This window comes from Petaurus breviceps, unplaced genomic scaffold (genome assembly GCF_028583685.1).
Source record: "Petaurus breviceps papuanus isolate PSGF00001 unplaced genomic scaffold, PetGlider_PUasm1.0 462, whole genome shotgun sequence".
Lineage (NCBI taxonomy): Eukaryota > Metazoa > Chordata > Mammalia > Diprotodontia > Petauridae > Petaurus > Petaurus breviceps.
Window position 1 is genome coordinate 18,699 of NW_027186347.1, and position 18,324 is coordinate 37,022.

Below are 18,324 nucleotides of genomic sequence, written 5' to 3' on the forward strand. Positions count from 1 at the left end.
CTTCCTTCCTTCCTTCCTTCCTTCCTTCCTTCCTTCCTTCCTTCCTTCCTTCCTTCCTTCCTTCCTTCCTTTCTCTCTTTCTTTCTTTCTTTCTTTCTTTCTTCCTTTCTTTCTTTCATTCCTTCCATATAAGTATACACACATGCACACTTTAAACATTTTCTGCTTTTTCTCATTTGAATGAAATTTTGATCAATTCACATCTATATATTACTTTGTACCAGACATTAAGCAAGGTGCTGGAGATAAAACAAAAAGAATTAAAGAATCCATACCCTTAAAGAACTTATTTTCTTTCACTAAAGCTTATATAGATACAAATAGAGTGCAAGACCTTTAAGGGTAGGGAATATTCCATTTTTGTTATTGTATCCCTACCATTTAGCACAACGTTTCTTACTTAATGAAAGTTGTTGACTTATCAGAGTCCATTCAATATGACAAAAAGCAGAAAATGTCTCGGAGTGAAAGAAAAAATATATACACAAGATTTATATAGATACAACTATTTACAGAAATAAAGGGAGACATTAAGAGTTTGAGAGAAATCAAAATGGCAGTGCTCTTTAAATTTATGGGTTTAGTATTATACCTATCAAATAGTATTTTATAGAATAAGATAAAATAATAAAAAAATTTCATTTGGATACTAAAATGTTCCAGTCCCAAATAATAGGAAATGGTATAAAAGAATGGAAGTAAGAGACTTCAAATTCTCTAATAAAGCAGTAGACATCATATTGATTTGATTGTGGTTAAAACAGAAGAGATTTTGAAAACAGTATCCCACTGTTAAATAAAAGCAAGAATATAATTTTCAAAGGGAAGTCTTCTCTTTTTGACAAGTCAACTCTTGAAAACTAGAATGAATAGAAATTAATTTTCAATCCTCATAACATATACCATAGTAAGTTCAAAATTGATTAGGTGAACTAAATATAAAAATTCACATCATAAAAATAATAATACAAGAACAAATCAGTATCTTTCACAACTATGAGTAGGGGAATTTCTTAAATAAGATAGAGAAAAGATCATAAAATGCAAAGCAAACAATATTGACCATATAGTTCACGTTTACTTCTTTTTTTCCCTATTCATCTGGAAAATTTAATTCTACCCTTGAAATTCCCCTTCATTTTGATAGGCCAAGCCTGGTCTTATGTTTCCTCTGCCCCAGGCCTACTCCTTTACTACACTTCTCACACATCTCCATTTATTCCAGCACCCACCCCTTAACAACTGTATTCTAACCGTTACCCCCCGCCTTCCTTCTCTCTTTAAGTGTTGTTTTTTTCTATGAAAATGTAAGATCCCTGAAGTATCTGGTGTGTTTTTATTTGCATCCTTAAAACTTAACAAAATTCTGGAAATCTAGTAAGTCTGTAAACATTTTATCTGTCTCCTTATCTATCAAAATAAAAGTTAGAAAAATGGTACATTCCAATATCTTTCTCTGATGTAAACAAGGTCTTGATGATTAAAACAAGGAGAAACAAAGCAGAGCAAGGAGTCTAAAGACCATTAATCCTAATGAACATTAATACAAAAATGATCAATAAGATATTATCCAGAAGGCTATGACAATATGCTATAATCATATCCTATGACCATGGCTGCTGAAACACATGGAAGAATATAAATTATAATTGTTAATTATACAAATAGGCAGAGCCAAGATGGCAGAGTAGAAGCAGGACCTCCTCACTGCTCCTGCTTCCACCCTCCCCAATCCATGTAAAAAGGGGACTCTAAAAAAAACTTTGGAGCTGCAGAACCCACAAAATGACACAGAGAACCTAACCTCCTGCTGAGGACAGCCCGGCAGGCCAGCAGGAATCCAGCGCAGTGCTCTGGGAGTCAAGCCCAGCCCCATGCCAAGGCTTTAGCCCCAGGGCAGGCCTGACCAGCCATGGCCGGAGGGACTCCAGAGCAGCAGCAGCTGTGGCCATTTCCAGATTTATCAACACACAGATGCGAAGGACAAAGTGAGAGGTCAGTGTAGTCTGAACTTTGGGAGCCAGTAAGTGTGAGTGTGTTGGCTTTTGCCCCCAGGGCAAGAAGCTGCTGAGACACCTGGCACAGCCAGCCAGTGCCACGTGACAGCTTCAGCTCCTGGCCTGCAAAGTGTAATTTATGAAACTTTTCTCAGTAGTTGAAGGGAATAGACATATGTGTATATATACATATATATATGTTTGTCTATATACATATGACTATATGTGAGAGTATATGGGCATATGAATACATATGTGAATGTGTGTATATATGTTTACAGGCATACATAGATAGAGGGCACAGGACCAATTTAACAGGAAGGGATGATACTTAAAAAGTGAATTTAAGAGGTGAGAGAGGAATATAATGAGAGGAGATGGGGAGAGACTGGGGTTAACTATCTCATACAAAAGAGGCAAGGGGAAATGATTACAATGGAGGGGAAGAATAGGGAGGCAAAAGGGAATGGGTCAACCTTATTCCCATTGAATTTTGCTTCAGGAGGGAATGAAATACACATAAAATAGGGTATCTCACCCTACAGGACAGTCGGGGGGAAGAGGATGAGAAGGGGGATGATGGAAGGGAGAGCAGGCTGGGAGGAAGGGAAGTTGAAAGCACCCACTTTTGAAAAGGCATGGGATTAAAGTAGAGAATAGAACAAGTAGGAGGTGGGATAGGAGGGAGGGAAATATAGTCAGTCTTTTACAATATATCTACTATGTTATTGTTTTGCATTAGCCACACATGTACAACCTATACTGAACTGTTTATTTTCCCAGTAAGGGTGAGTGACAAGGGAGGAAGGGAATAAATCTGGAATTCAAAGTTTTAAAATCAAATATGTGTGTATATATATATATATATATGTGTGTGTGTGTGTGTGTGTGTGTGTATACTATTATCAATACTCTTTTACATGTAACTGGGAAGTAAGATATACAGGCACTGGGACATAGAGATCCACTGGAAAAGTCAAAAGGGGTATGGTAGAAAATATGGGAGAGAGCAGATTGGAGGGGGGGATATCCTGTGGGACTGCTATTTTGTGGGGGTGGGCAGGGGAAAAACGTGGAGAAAATTTGTAACTCAAAATCTGGAGGAAATGAATGATGTAAATCAGAAGTTAATAAAGCATTTGAAAAAAATTATACAAATAGTAAAATTCATATTATAATATGAATAGATGATCGAAAATCTTTTGACTAAATCAAGTAATCTTTTTTATTCAAAAGTCTAGAAGTAATAGGAATCAGTGGACTTTTCCTTAATATAATAAACTTTCTTTACATCAAAGAACAACATTTTATGCATAGGAGATTCCTTTCCAGTAAGATCAGGGGTAAAACCAAGATGTTCATTATGACCACTGCTATTTTAAGAAAGTGTTAGAAATGCTAGCTACAGTAATCAGAAAAGAGTTAGAGAGAATGAGCATAGGCAAAGAGAAAATGAAATTATCACTTATGCAGATGACATGATGGTACACTTGTGGAACTCTAGAGAGTTAATTTTCTGTACAGTCAAAAATTAATTGAAATAATGACATCAGCAAAGCTGTAGAACATAAGATAAAATCAGGACAACTATAATTCCTCTATATAACCCACAAAATTCACAGGAAGGGCTAAAATATAGTACATTCAAATCACTCCAGAACTTATAAAATAGCTGAGAACATATCTATGAAAATCCACAAGGCGACCTATGAATCTCAATATAGGACACTCTTTATCAAATTACTGTCAGACCCAAGTAATTGGAAGAATATTGATATTACTCTTTAGTGGATCAGAACAATATATAAAAAAATAATAATATATAAATCAATCTTCTTATTCAGTGACATGCAATTCAAATTTCCAAAGGAATATTTTTACAGATATCGGGGATGGGGGTAAAGTACAAATGGAAGGATAAAAGACCAAGAATGCTGTGGGAAATAGCAAATTTGGAAAGGATGGGGTCTATTAGAGTTATATCTCAAATGATATTACAAGGTAGTAATCATACAACCAATTCAGCACTGGTTTAAAAAAAAAACAAAATGAAAGATCAATCTGTATAACAGATCAGGTACAGAACATGAAGAAGTGAAGAAACACAATAATGTAGTGCTTGATAATGCCTGGCCTCTTGGAACTGTGCTTCCTAGAGTTATGCTGAATCACAAGAAGGTTTTATTCTTGGAGGATGCCTGTCCCATGGCACACAAGGAACACCCTAGCAATAGTTTACCCATTTACCTGCCTGAGCCAAGAATATTGAGTGGGGGGGGTCCTCCTGTCAGCGCTTGCCTGCTCCTCCACCCTGGGGTTTAGCATCTCCGACTGCTTTGCTGAGGTAGGGCTTGCTGCTGGCTTGCTGGGACACCTCCTGTTCTATATTGATCCCCTTCAACTAGAGCAAGAGGAACTTTTCCCATTAATTGCCCCATGTTTCCTAGGCTACAAGACTGTTGCACCCTGTCTTTCTTCTGGATCAGTTGGTCGATGATTTTTCCTGGGTCAATATTTCCTGGGGTTTTAGAGGTCAATAAGGGAGAGTGAGAGCAACTTACTTCTTTTTTTCTTAAAGCAATTGGGATTAAGTAACTTGTTCAAGGTTACATGGCCAGTTATTTCTGGGAGTGGTGGTAAGTATCTGAGCCCGGATTTGATCCCAGATCATCCCAACTTTGAGGCCAGTGCTCTTACTCACTGAGCCACCTGGCCGTCCCTGAGCAACTTACTTCTTACTCCACCATCTTGACTCCCAGAAGTCAAAAAAGCATTCAGTATTCAACACTCATTTTTAAAATTGACTTACAAATTCTCTCCCTACCTCTCTCCCTTATTGAGAAGGCAAACATTTGAATATGTTATAAATGTAGAGAAATGCAAAACATATTTTCACATTAGTAATGGTGTAAAAGAAAACAGGCCAATTTTTAAAAATAAAAATTCAGGAAGTAAAAAAGTATACTTCCATCTGTATTCAAGTGTCTTCAATTATTTCTCTGGGGTTGGATAGCATTTTGCATCAAAAGTCCTTCAAAGATATTTTGAATCATTGAATTGCTGAGAAAACCTAAGTCATTCACATGTGATCATATTTCAGACTTTCCAGCTTTCCTGATGTAAAGACCAGAGATGAGCAGAAAATTTGACATTCAAATAAAGCAGTCAAGAGAAACAAGTAAAGGTAAACAGGAAAGAGAAATCAAAAGGAACTTAGTAAAGTTGAATTGTTTATATTCCTACATGAAAAGATGATATTTGTAACTCATGAGACTTTTCTCAGTATTAGGAGAGTTGAAGGGAGTAGATGTAGATGTAGAGGTAGATGTAGATGTATATATATATATATATATGTATATATATGCATATGTATGCATGTGTGCATTTGTGTATGAATATTCATGTATATATGTGTATGCATGTATGTGTATACATAGACAGAAGGCACACGGTGAGTTGAATATGAAGGGATGATATTTTAAAAACAACATTAAGAGGTGAAAGAGGAATATATTGGGAGGAGAAAGGGAAAGGTAGAATAAGGTAAATTATCTCACATAAAAGAGGCAAAAGAAAGCTGTTACGATGGAGGGGAAGAGCAGGAAGGTGAAAGGGGATGTCAGCCATGCTCGCATTGGATTTGGATTAAGGGGAGTATAACATACACACTCAGTTGGGTATCTTACCTTACAGGAAATAAGGAGAAAGGGGATAAGAAAAGGGGGTTGATAGAAGGGAGGAGAGATAGTGGGGAGGGGATAGTCAGAAGCAAACACATCTGAAAAGGGACAGGGTCAAAGGAGAAAACAGAATAAATGGGGGCTGGATGAGAAATATAGTTAGTCTTTCATAATATAACTACTATGGAAATATTTTACACAACTAGACATGTATAGCCTATATTGAACTGCTTGTCTTCTCAATGGTGGTGGGGGAGGAGGGAAGAAGGGAGAGAATCTGTAACTCAGAGTTTTAAAAACAAGTGATAAAAAACTGTTTTTACATGCAACCAGGAAATGATTTGTACAGGCAATGGGATATAGAAATCCATCTTACCCTACAAGAAAGTAAAGGGGAAAGGGATAATGGGGGGGTGGAAAATATGAAAGACCTGAGTAGGGGAAGGGGTAAGCAGTATGCTTGATATTTTGTGGTGGGGAGAGGGGAGAGATGGGGAGAAAAGTTGAAACTCAAAATCATGTGGAAAAGAATGTTGAAAAATAAATAAATAAATAATGTTAAAAAAGTAAAAAAAAATTTTTTTTACAAGAATCCACTGATCATCTCCTGAAAGAGATCCCAAAATAAAAACTCCCAGGAATATTTCAGCTACATTCCAGAGCTCCTAGGTCAAGGAGAAAATGTTGCAAGAAGTAAATTTTTAAAAATTCAAAGATCATGGAGTCAAAGTCAGTATAACACAAGATTTACCCATTTCAACATTAAAGGATAAGAAGGCTTGTTACATGGTATTCTGAAGGCCAAAAGAACTAGGATTACAATCAACAATCACCTCCATGGAAAAACTGAGGAGAATCCTTCAGGGGAAAAAGGTGGACATTCAATGACATAGAGGACTTTCAAACATTCTGGATACAAAAACCAAAGATGAATAGAAAATTTTGAATTTCAACTATAAAATTCAAGAGAAACAAAAAAAGGACAACATGAAAGAGAAATCATAAGGGATTCAACAAGGTCAAATTGTTTATATTCCTCCATGGGAAAAATGATGCTTGTAACTCCTAAAAGCTTTTTTTTTTCATTTTTAGGGTACTTGAAAGGAGTACACATAGACAGAGGGCAAGTATGTTGGTGGAATACAAGGAGATTTTTATATAAAAAAATAAAATTAAGAAGTGACACAAAGGAATGCAGTGGAAGAAGGGGAGAGTAAGAAATAGAATTTGGTGTATTATTTGGCATATAAGAGGCATCAAAGTGCTTTTATAATCAAAGGGATGATGGGGGAGGTGGGAAGAACTCTTGAACTAGCTCAAAGAGGGAATAATATACACATAAATTTGGGTGCAAATATCTGTCTTACCATACATGAAAGAAAGAGGGGAAGGCAAAAAGAGAAGGAGTGGACTGACAGAAGGGAGAGCATATTAGGGAAGGTAAAATTCAGAAGCAAAACACTTTTGAGGATGAACTGGGTGAATGAAGAGTGAGAGAGTAGAATTAAAAAGGTGGAAATGTGATGGAGGGAAAGACATAGTTATCCCAAGTGTGATTATAGCAAGTTTGTTTGATAAAGACCTCATTTATCAAGTATACAGTGAACTGAGTCAAATTTATAGAAATAATATCCATTTCTCAATTGATATATGGTCAAAGAACATGAACAGGGAGTTTTTAGATGAAGAAATCAAAGAGATCTCTAGTCATATGGGGAAAAAAAGCCTGAAATCACTATTTATTAGAGAACTGCAAATGAAGACAACTCTCAACTTTCATTCCACACCAGTCAGACTGGCTAATATGACAGAAAAAGAAAATGACAAATGTTGAAAAGCAGGTGAGGAAATCAACATAGTAATGTATTGTAGGGGAAGTCATGTACTGACTGCTATTCTGTAGAGCAATTTGGAACTATACTGCCATGCATACCCTTTAACCAAAAAAAAAAAAATACCACTAATATATCTATATCCCAAAGAGATTTTAAAAAATGGGAAAAGGAGTTAGATGAACAAAAATGTTGATAGGAACTCTTTTAGTAGTGGCAAGGAATTAGGAATTGAGGAGAACCCCATTCACTAGGCAGTAACTGATCAAGTTGTTGCATATGGTTTTGATAGAATAATGTTGTGCTATTAAAAAGACAAACAGGTTGATCTCAGAAAAACCTGGAAAGACTCACATGAATTGATGTGAATTGAAATGAGTAGGATCAAGAAAACCTTGTATTCAGTAACAATCATATTGTAACCCATCATGATCAAACATGATCAACCATGACTGAGTTATTCTTAGCAATACAATGATCTGAGACAATTCTGAAGGACTTATAATGAAAAACCTTCTCCATCTCCAGAGAAAGAAGTGATGAAGTTCACATTAAGATCAAATTCAGCTTTTTTTTTTACATTCTTTCTTTTTCTTCCTTTGTCTGTGTGTTCTGTTATATCATGACTAGCATGGGAAAACGATATGCATGGTTTCACATGTGTAACCTGAACCAAACTGGTTGCTTTCTCAGTGCTGGGGAGTGGGGAAGCGAGAAATTGAATTTTCTACTAATTTTTGGCCCTTTTTATTATTTTTATTTATTTATTACATAGCCATTTACTTAATTAATTTTTAGTTTCAACATTCATTTCCACAATATTTTGAATTTCAATTTTCTCCTCATCTCTCCACCCCACAATGGTGCACATTCTGATGAGCTCTTGCCCCCAATCTGCCCTCCTTTATATCAAACCCAACCCCTTTCTCTTATCCCCTTCCACTTCTATCTTCCTGCATGATGAGATATATTTCTATACTCCACTATGTGTATGTCTTATTTCCCAGTTTTCAGGTAAAAATAATTTTTAACATTAGCTTTTAAAATTTTGTGTTTCAAATAGTTTCCCTCCCTCCCCACTCACCCTGATTGAGAAGGCAAGCAATTCTATGTAAGTTAAACATATGTAGTTATGTTGTGAGAGTTTAACTATATTTCCCTCCATTCTATCCAACCCTTCATTTATTCTACTCCCTCCTTCTACCCTGAACCTCCTCAAAAGTTTTTGCTTCTGGTTACCCCTCTCTCTGTCTGCCCTTCATTCTATCATTCTCCCATTCTCTTATTCTCCAAACTTTCCTGTAGGTTAAGCTAGGCTTCTATTAGACCTAATTAGCTGTGTATGTTATTCCCTCCTTAAACCAAGTCTAATGAGAGTAAAGATTACTTATTTGCTGTCATCTTCCCCCTCTTCTCCTCCAATATAAAAGCTTTTATCTTGCCACTTTTACAAGAGATAATTTACCCCATTCTACCACTCCCTTTCTCCTTCTCCCAGTACATTCCTCTCTCATCCTTTAATTTTATTTATTTTTTCAAAGCAATCAGGCTTAAGTAACTTTGCTCAAGGTTACACGGCCAGTTATTTCTGGGTGTGGCGCTAAGTATTTGAGCTCAGATTTGATCCCCAGGTCATCCCGACATTGGAGCCGGTGCTCTTACTTGCTGCCTTAATTTTTTTTTAATGTCATCCCTTCATATTCAATTCGCCCTGTGCTCTGTTTATATATATACAACTCCACTAATAATGAGAACAGACTATGAGTTACAAATATCATCTTTCCATGTAGGAATGTAAACAGTTCAACTTCAATAAGCCCTTTATAATTTCTCTTTCCTATTTACCTTTTTGATGCTTCTCTGGAATCTTGTATTTAAAAATTCAAATTTCATATTTAGCACTTGCAACTCAAGAATGCATTGGATGATTCTATGTTATTGAATGCCAGTTTTTTTCCCTTTTTAATTACACTCAGTTTTGCTGGGTTAGTGATTCTTGTTTTTAATCCTAGCTCCTTTGACCTCTGGAATGTTATATTCCAAACTCTCAAATTCCTTAATAGAGAATATGACAAATCTTCTGTTTTCCTGATTGCGGTTGCACAATACTTGAGTTGTTTTTTTGTTTTATGTTTGCTTGAGAAATGTGCAATTTAGCTATAATATTCCTAGGAATTTTCATTTTAGGATCTCTTTCAAGAGGTGATTAGTGCATTCTTTCAAATTCCATTTTACCCTCTGGTTCTAGAATATCAAGGCAATTTTCTCTGATAGTTTCTTGAAAGATGATATCTAGCCTTTTTTTTTTTGATCATGGCTTTCAGGTACTCCAATAATTTTTAATTATCCTTTCTGGATCTATTCTCCAGGTCAGTGCTCCTTCTAATGAGATATTTCACGTTGTCTTTTATTCAATCTTTTGTGATGGCAGTGAAGGGTGAACATTAAAGGTTTCCTTCTTTCCTATACTTGTTTCACTTCATTTCTCTCCACTCTATGAAAGGGTTACTATGGCTAATTTTTTTTTGTCCCTTTACACAATAGTTTCCTAACTCCATGCCTATGTTATGGCTTCCCTTATACGTGGAATGTTATCTATCTTCCAATCTGCCTCTTAATTTGCCTGGATTCCTTTAAAATTCAAGTCCAATTCAGGCTAGTTTATAAGGCCTTTCCTGGTTCTCACAACTGCCAGGGACATCCCCTTTAAGATGACTGTCTACCTTTTATTCTGTATATATCATGTATGCTTCTGACTGTCATAGATGGATGCACTTGCTTTACACAAATCTACAAATGGATAACCCCAATAGGCATCATGGATCCTCAGTGATGGAAACCCGGGGAAATGTACTAGAAAAAAAATCATTAAATAGGGAACAGGGAAAGGAGAGGAGATGGGAGAAGAGAGAATGAGGGAGGAGATGATGGGAGAGAATTTATTGTGAGGAAGGTGCCCTAATCCCTCAGTCCCCAGGAACAGAGGAATAGATAGTGGTCTCTCTGGGTATCCTCATGTGGTCCGTTTGCCTCTCAGTCAAGGTTCTTATGTTCAGCTGAGCATAGGTCACTCCAGGGGGTTCTTGAGCCATGGGAACCTAAAGGAGAAATAGAAGGTTGAAGGATCAATAAATGACTTTGGAGAAGGAGTTGTACAATTATTGATGTGTCATGAGTGCTTTAAAAGGCTGTCTGAAGAAACCTATGGGTGCTTTGTCATTCTCATTCTTTCAATTATATGGAATGAACTCTGTACAATTTCAAAGGAAACACTTGATACTGAAGTACAGTGATGAGAATATTTAACAGTGTACTCCAATAAGCCAAGGAACCCCCAGTTCAGTGACCCAGCATTGGGCAACTAGAAGAAAACAATACATGATTAAGAAGTGGTAGAACTCTAGCTCAGAGCTTGTTGGGAAAGGTCAAGGATAGAACAGGGCCCTCCAGTGCAGACAGGATGGTCTAACTCACCAAGGCTCCCCTTGATCTCTCCTTGGTCACTTCAGTATCTGAGGAAGACAGAAGTTTTCATCATTCCCACAGCTCCCAGAACCAGGACGACCCTCCACATTCCCATCCCCCTAACCAATGATTATCAACCCTGTTCCTCCCCAGGTATCTTACACACAGTCTCCTCTCTGGTGGCCTCAGGCTGATGGGGGAGGCAGGAACTCCAAGGAAGACAAGAACAACAGAGACACCTGTGACAGGGAGAGAGGGAGGAAATAGGGCATGGGGATGAAGTCCACCCTGGGAGGCTGTGATCAGCCTCTCCTCACCAGCGACTCTGGCTAGGGCACTGGGTCCAGGGCTTTATGGCAAGGAAAGACCAGGGGACGATGATAAGAGGAGCTGAGTCTCTTTACCTCTTTGGGCTCTCTCCTTGTAAATACCCTGTGGAGAGAGACATGGGAAGAGAAGAAGCAAGGTCAGAGATTGTCTCAAAGGAGGAAATAAAGGTCTCGTCTTTTACCCATCTCAAGTGCTTAATATACTGAGGGGTGTAATTATGTCTCACCCATGGGGATGGATCCTTGGCAGAGGATGGCCAGCAACAGAAGGCAGAGGAGGAGGAGGAGGAGGAAGGAGACACAGCTGAGGGTGATAATGAGGGTGTTACTGTGCACTGTACCTGGGTGGTGGAGAAAGAACAACGTTCATAAATAACTACCTTAGGGAACTCTCATCTTTCCACTGAAATTTTCCCCTTTTTCTCTTCTTATCTCCTTCTAAAGCCACCCATTACCTCCAGCACTCAAGAGTTGTGAAGAATTACTGCTCAGAGCCTGTTTATCCCTTGGAATTAGAGTGAGAAACTCAGAAACCAGGATAGAGATATATGGGTCACTGGGAAGTAAGGGGGCAGCCTCATGTCCCAATCCACAAAGTCTGGTTTGCTATAATACTAGAATTGAGGAAAATGACAAGATTACTGTTGTCTCTTATCTTGAGTCTCATTTCAGAGCCAAGGCCTTGGGTGGGTCTCTGGAGCTTCTGTCTCTCACCTTTGACTATGAGCAGGAGAGGCTCACTACACTGCTTCCAAACACTTCCATTGGTGCTGAGCTGGTAGCTGCACCTATAATTGCCAGAGTCCTCGTGGGTCACATGACTGAGGATGTACTTGCCCCCATCTTGAGTGTTATCCAAGCTTGGAAGGATTTTCTCCTTTCTGTCTTTGTACAGAACAAAACTACTGCTCCATGAGGGCCCCTGGCACAGCAGGCTCACGTTGGCCCCTGATACCACCTCTGAGGCAGGCCAGGCTGAGAGGGAAGGCTTGGGGAGGGCATCTGGAAAAATGAAGCAGAGAGCAGAGATCCTCAAGGGTTCTATGCAGTTTTAATAGGGGTAGTGGTGAAATAAGACCTGCGATGTCCTTGATAATCAGCTCTCACTCCCTTTGACTCTTTGGTTGTTCCTTGCCCCAAACATCCTTCCCTGGAGAGGCAAGGATGCAGGACTTGAGATGTTCTCTGGGCCCACCTAGAAAAAGGGAGTCTCTTCCTTCCCTCAATGTCCCTTAAATGGAAGTAGTACCTGAGCTGGTCCAGCCTTCCACATTCGTTCTCTCTTTCCTTAGGGACTCCCAGACCTTGCCCAACCTCTACCTCGTGATGTCAAAAGAGCTGAGAAAAACATGCCTTCTCTGGATTCCTGGCCTGCCAATCAGACTTGGGTCCCAAAACTCTATTTTATGCCTTGGGGACCTGGACATGTCCTCACCTGTCACCCAGATCTGCAGGACCGCACTGAGCTCAGACACCCGGTATGGAGCCGTCCTCCTGTAGTAGACACAGCTGTAGTTACCAGCATCCTGGGCCCTCACAGAGAGGAGGGAAAAGGCAGCTGAGGTCCCAGCTGGGCTCTGGCTCTGCAAGGCCTGAGGGGTCCCCACCTTCAGCAGACTGAATGTCACCCTCTGAGGTGATGACTGAGGGGGCTGCCGGCACTGGAGAGTCACATGCATCCCGGGCTCCACCACCAGACCTGGGAAGGCTGAGAGGGAAGGCTTGGGGAGAGATCCTGGGAGAGTGAAAATAGGGGGATGGGAATTAGATCACCTGAGTCAAATCCCTGTTCTGACTCTGAGTCCCTGTATGACCTTGGGTCAGTCACGGGACCTGTCTGAGTATGAGTTTGTCTGTTCAGCTGTTTTTCCATTATGTCCTAATTCTTCATGACTCATTTGGGGTTTTCTTGGCAGGGATACATGAGTGGCTTGCCATATCCTTCTCTAGCTCATTTTACAGATAAGAAAAGTGAGGCAAAATAACTTGTCATTTTCCCAGGCTCACAGAGCAAATCAGTGTCTGAGATCAGATTTGAACTAAGGGAGATCAAAGTTCCCAACTCCAAGCTCAGCATTCTATCCCCTGAGTCACAAAGCTGCCTGTGAGTCTCAGTTATCTCATTTGTAAATGAACGTTTTGACCGGAAGATCACTCATACATTGCTAGATGTTGGTAGTGAGGAATTTAAGGAAACTTTCATATTGGAGGGAGCTCACCCAACCTATGGTCTCCTTCATCTGAGGCCTCACAGGAGGGAAGATGATGACCCCTTACCTTTGATCTGGGGTATCCCAGACAGACCCAGGACTCAGAAAAAACCAAGAGTCAGATGATGGTGCAGAAGTGGGAAGGCTCAGGTTCATTTCCAGGCTCAGTCATTCACTTTTTGTGTGGCCTTGGTCTAGTCCTTCCCTCTCTCTGGATATTATTTTTCTCACTGATTATGGGAAGTTTGGACTCAAGAACCTCCATAGACCCCTTTCAGTTCTGAGTCTCTGTGATTCTGTTCCTAACTCCTAACTCAGTCCCCACTATCACCTTTCTTCCCAAAATTCCAGATCACAATAGAAATGCCTCATGTCCTCAAAGCCCCAAGAGTCCTGAGAGGCCCCAGGGCAGAGCAGGCTGTGTAGACACCAGACCCTGTCTATGTGAGGCCCCTGGCTGGACAGAGGGATCATACTCAGAATTAATGAGGGTCCCACACACACCCCTCACCTGGCACTACCAGGTCCAGGTCATTACTGATCTTTGATCCTCTAGCAGACCCTTTCTGTCCCCTATAAGTACAGCTGTAGCTCCCAGTATCCTCAGGTCTTACAGATGGGATGAGGAAGCTAGTCCAGAGATGTGCTGAGGTCTGCTGCTGTATGGAACCCTGGGTTCCAGCTTTCCATAGAGTGAAAGTCACCTCTTCAAGGGAAGACTTGGGCCTTGAGCACCAGAGAGTGATGTTGGCCCCTGACGCCATCACGAGGCCAGGCTGCACCCACAGGGTAGCCTTGGGCAGTAGTCCTGAGGAGAGAGTTGTGCCAGAGGTCAAATTCTGATGTCATATAGACCGCCCATCCCCAAGGTCCTAGTGAGAGGAAAACTGGATCCTTGGGCCTGCCTTGAGCTAGAAACACCCCCACTATCCCAGGACCCAAAGCTGAATCCATGTAGAATGGGAGAGGATCCCAGAGTCTGCTCCAGTCTCCACCCAAAATATCCCTTCAGAACTTCCAAGGTTTTATGCTGCCCCCATAGCTCTGTGGGCCCCTATGAGAGGAATAAAGTTGGGGATTCAGGGGGTTCTCATCTCTATTCACCAAGCACAGTCAGCTCCAGGATATTGCTGGGAGATGACCCCTTGTAGGGAGCTGTCTTCCTGTAGTAAATACAGCTGTAGCTCCCAGTGTCCTCAGCCATCACAGACTGAATAGAGAAAACAGCCCAGGTCGCCCAGGTCCCTGCAGGGTCCTGTCTCTGCAAGGGCTCCAGGCTCTTTGCCTCCAGAAGGGCAAAACTGAAGTGCTGAGGTGGTCCCTGGGGTGACATGTCACACAAGATGGTCACTGTGGTCCCTGTGGATATTATAGAGCCAGGCAAGGCTGAAATGGAGGGTTTGAGTAGGGCTCCTAGGAAAGGAGGAAAGAAAAGAGTTATGAACCTGATACCTCTCCTTAATCCCCTTTGATTCAATAAAACAGAACTGACAAGGGAGGAGGGGCTGAGGGTCCCTGGCCAAGTCCTTTGCCCACTGCTGCAGGCCCATTCATGGCTGAATAACCAGGCTACCTGGGTCACTTTCAAAAAGATGGTGGGAGGAGAAAGGAGACAGGAAAAGGAGGTCAGAAACCTCTGGTGCCAAGAGAGTTGACTGAGAAAGGAACTAAGCCCTCCAAAATCCCCCCCAGACACTTAGAAACCACCTCAGAATTGATCTTGGAGCAGAGGAGCAGTGACCAGCCTGGCAGGAAAGGTCTGTCTCACTGCACTCAGAGGGGAACAAGGTCCATGTGTAAAGACAGCAGGAGCCAGCCTCATGGCAGGGGGTCTGCAGCCAGGCTCCAGGACTGGTAAAATCCATCAGTGAGCCCTTCCCTCCTGCAGACCATGAGATCCCAGGCAATTGAAAAGTCTGTGCAACTCCTCAGCATCCCACCCCAGGGACCCAATTCCCAGCACAATCCACCAGCAAAACCCTTGGCTCCTCTGTCGACAGCTACTGAAGCCCTGTCCGGGGGCTGGCCAACAGTGATGGACCATCTCTGGGGTCTACCAGCAGAGAGACCCTGTCTCCATAGCAACCCAATATCAGGACTCTTCACTTTGGGCATATCTACAACAAAATTACTCTTCCAGGGCCTGCTAATAGAGAGGCCTTATTTCCACAGCAACTCAGAAGTAGGACCCCACCCCTGGGCTGAGAGGCCACAAGGTGCCTCCTCCAGAGGCAGCCACCAGAAAGAAAGACTGGTACCACAGCAATACAGCAGCACTGTCCCAACCCAGGAGTTGGCCCACAGCTAAAGCCCACACCCAGGGGAGGCCAACAGGGAGGTCACACCACATTAGTAGGAACCAGAAGGGAAGCCTGCCCTCCAGAGAAAAGAAGCAGCAAAGCCCTGAAGCCCAGTGAAAGCCAGCAGAAAGACACAGAGCCTAAGCCAGAAAGCTTGGAGAAGTGCAGGGCTGGAGCCCAACTCACAGAAAAACACTAAGTCACAAAAAATCAAAGAAAAAAAAAAAACAAGCAAAAGACTTGACTATAGAAAGTTACTATTGTGTTGGGGAGAAATGAAGCATACATTTAGAAGAGAACATTAATATCAAAATGTGAAGAAAAATGCAATTTGGTCTCAGGACCAAAAAGAATTCCCATAAGAGCTTAAAAAGGACTTTAAAAAAGGTAAATTAAAGAAGTAGGAGATACATTGGGGAAAGAAATGACAATCATTCAAGAGAATCATGAACATAGAGTCAATAGCATTGGAAAAAAATATACAAAAATTAACTGAGGAAAAAATCTCCCTACAAAAATAGAGTTGGACAAATGGAAAAAGAAGTACAAAAGTTTTGTATTGTAGGAAAGTATTGACTCTATGATACATCAAGATACAACCAAACAAAATTAAAAATTAAAAAAATTAGAAGAAAATCTGAAATTTCTCTTTGGAAAAACAATTAATCTACAAAATAGTTCTGGGAGAGATAATATTGGATGATAACTGAAAACTATGATTAAAAAAATGACTAAACATCTTTCAAGAAATTGTCAAAGAAAACTGCTGTGATACATTAGAACCAGACAGCAAAACAGGAATTGAAAGAATCCCCCCATCAATGCCTGAGATACCAAAATAAAAATTCCCAGAAATATCAGAGTCAAATTCCAAAGCTCATTAATCAATGAGAAATATAGCAAGTAGCCCAAAGAAGAAATTCAAATATTGCATAGTTAGAGACAGGATTTGGCAGCATCCACATTAAAGAGCTGGAGGGTTTCTTATATGATATGTCAGAAGGAAAAGAAGTTATGGGAATAGAAAGCAATGCATACTTATTTTTTTTCTCTTCAGTACATTGCACCTACACAAAAACTGATCATATACTAGGATGCAAAACCCCCACAACCAAATGCAGAAAAGCAAAAATATTAATAATACCTTTTTTCAGACCATAATGAAATAAAAATTACTTTTGTAATGGACATTTGAAGAGACATTAAAAATAATAGGAAAATAATTCATCTGATCCTAAAAAGTAAGCGTGTCAAAGAATAAACCATAAAACAATCAATAATTTTATCAATGACAACCATGAGACAACATACCAACATTAATGGGCTGCAGCTAAAGCAGTAATGAGGGGGGGGATTTATCTCTCTAATTGCTTTTATCAATGAAATAGAGAAAAAGCAGATAAATAAATTGTGTATGCAACTAAAAAAAAACTAGTAAAAGAACAAATTAAAAATCCCAACTTAAGCACCAAATTGGAAATCCTGACAAATAAAAGGAGAAATTAATAAAATTGAAAGTAAGCAAACCATTGAAGTAATAAATAAAACTAGAAGGTGGTTTTATTAGGAAAAAACAATAAAATACATATTTTCATTGGTGAATTTGATTTTTAAAAAGTGAAAAAGAAAACCAAATTACTAGTATCCAAAATGAAAGGGCTGAATTCAGTGCCAATGAAGAAGAAATTAAGAAAATGGTTAGGAGCCATTGTTCTCCTGTGAACTGTGCAGAAAGGGCAACCAAACTGTGCCTATCCTTTGATCCAGCAATACACTGCTAGATGTATATCCCAAAGACATGCAAAACAGGATAAAGCATCTATTTGTGCAAAAATATTTAAAACAGCGTTGTTTGTGGTGTCTAAGAATTGGAAATTAAAGAAATGTCCATTCATTGGGGAATGGCGGAATAAGTTAGCTTGGAGAGACTTCCATGAAGTGATGCCTAGTAAAGTGAACATAAGCAGGAGAACATTGCACACAATAACAGCAATATTGCTCATTGAAGGACCCTGAATGACTTAGTTCTTGGCAGTGCAATGATCCAGGACAATCCCACAGGACTGATGGTGAAGCATATGCTCCAGCTCCAGACAACTAACTGATACTGAGGGAATCCAGACTGAAGCAGGCTATTTTCACTCTCTTTAATTGTTTTTCTTTCAAGTCATCTTGTACAAAATAACTAATATGGAAATGCTTTACATGATTGAACATGTATAACCTGTATATCTGATTATTTACCATCTCAGGAAGGGGAAAGAGGAGAGAGAATGTAAAAGGAAGGATAGAATTAGGGACTGAAAACTTCAAATTAAAATGTAAAAATTATGAAAAAGAAAGGAAAGCAGAGACAGAAAGAGACAAAGACAAATAGATAGAGGCAGAGAAAAAAGGAGGGAGAGATAGAGACAGAGGGTAAGGGAGACAAAAAATCAGATAGGAACACACAGAAAGAGAAGGAAGGAGAGAGAGAGAGAGAGAGAGAGAGAGAGAGAGAGAGAGAGAGAG

At 40.0% G+C, this 18,324-nt stretch overlaps 1 protein-coding gene across 1 annotated transcript in view; it reads right to left on the reverse strand.

Annotated features, from left to right (window-relative positions):
* Positions 1 to 4,315: 4,315 nt before the first annotated feature.
* LOC138171725 (immunoglobulin superfamily member 1-like) overlaps positions 4,316 to 18,324 on the reverse strand; it is a 15,943-nt gene continuing 1,934 nt past the window's right edge. Inside the window, exons 3-7 of the mRNA XM_069101359.1 lie at positions 14,618 to 14,926; positions 14,025 to 14,321; positions 12,739 to 13,038; positions 12,018 to 12,305; positions 4,316 to 4,515 (exon numbers count right to left, since the gene is read on the reverse strand). Of these exons, the coding sequence (XP_068957460.1) occupies positions 4,316 to 4,515; positions 12,018 to 12,305; positions 12,739 to 13,038; positions 14,025 to 14,321; positions 14,618 to 14,926 (1,394 nt within the window). The remainder of the gene's footprint in view (positions 4,516 to 12,017; positions 12,306 to 12,738; positions 13,039 to 14,024; positions 14,322 to 14,617; positions 14,927 to 18,324) is intronic.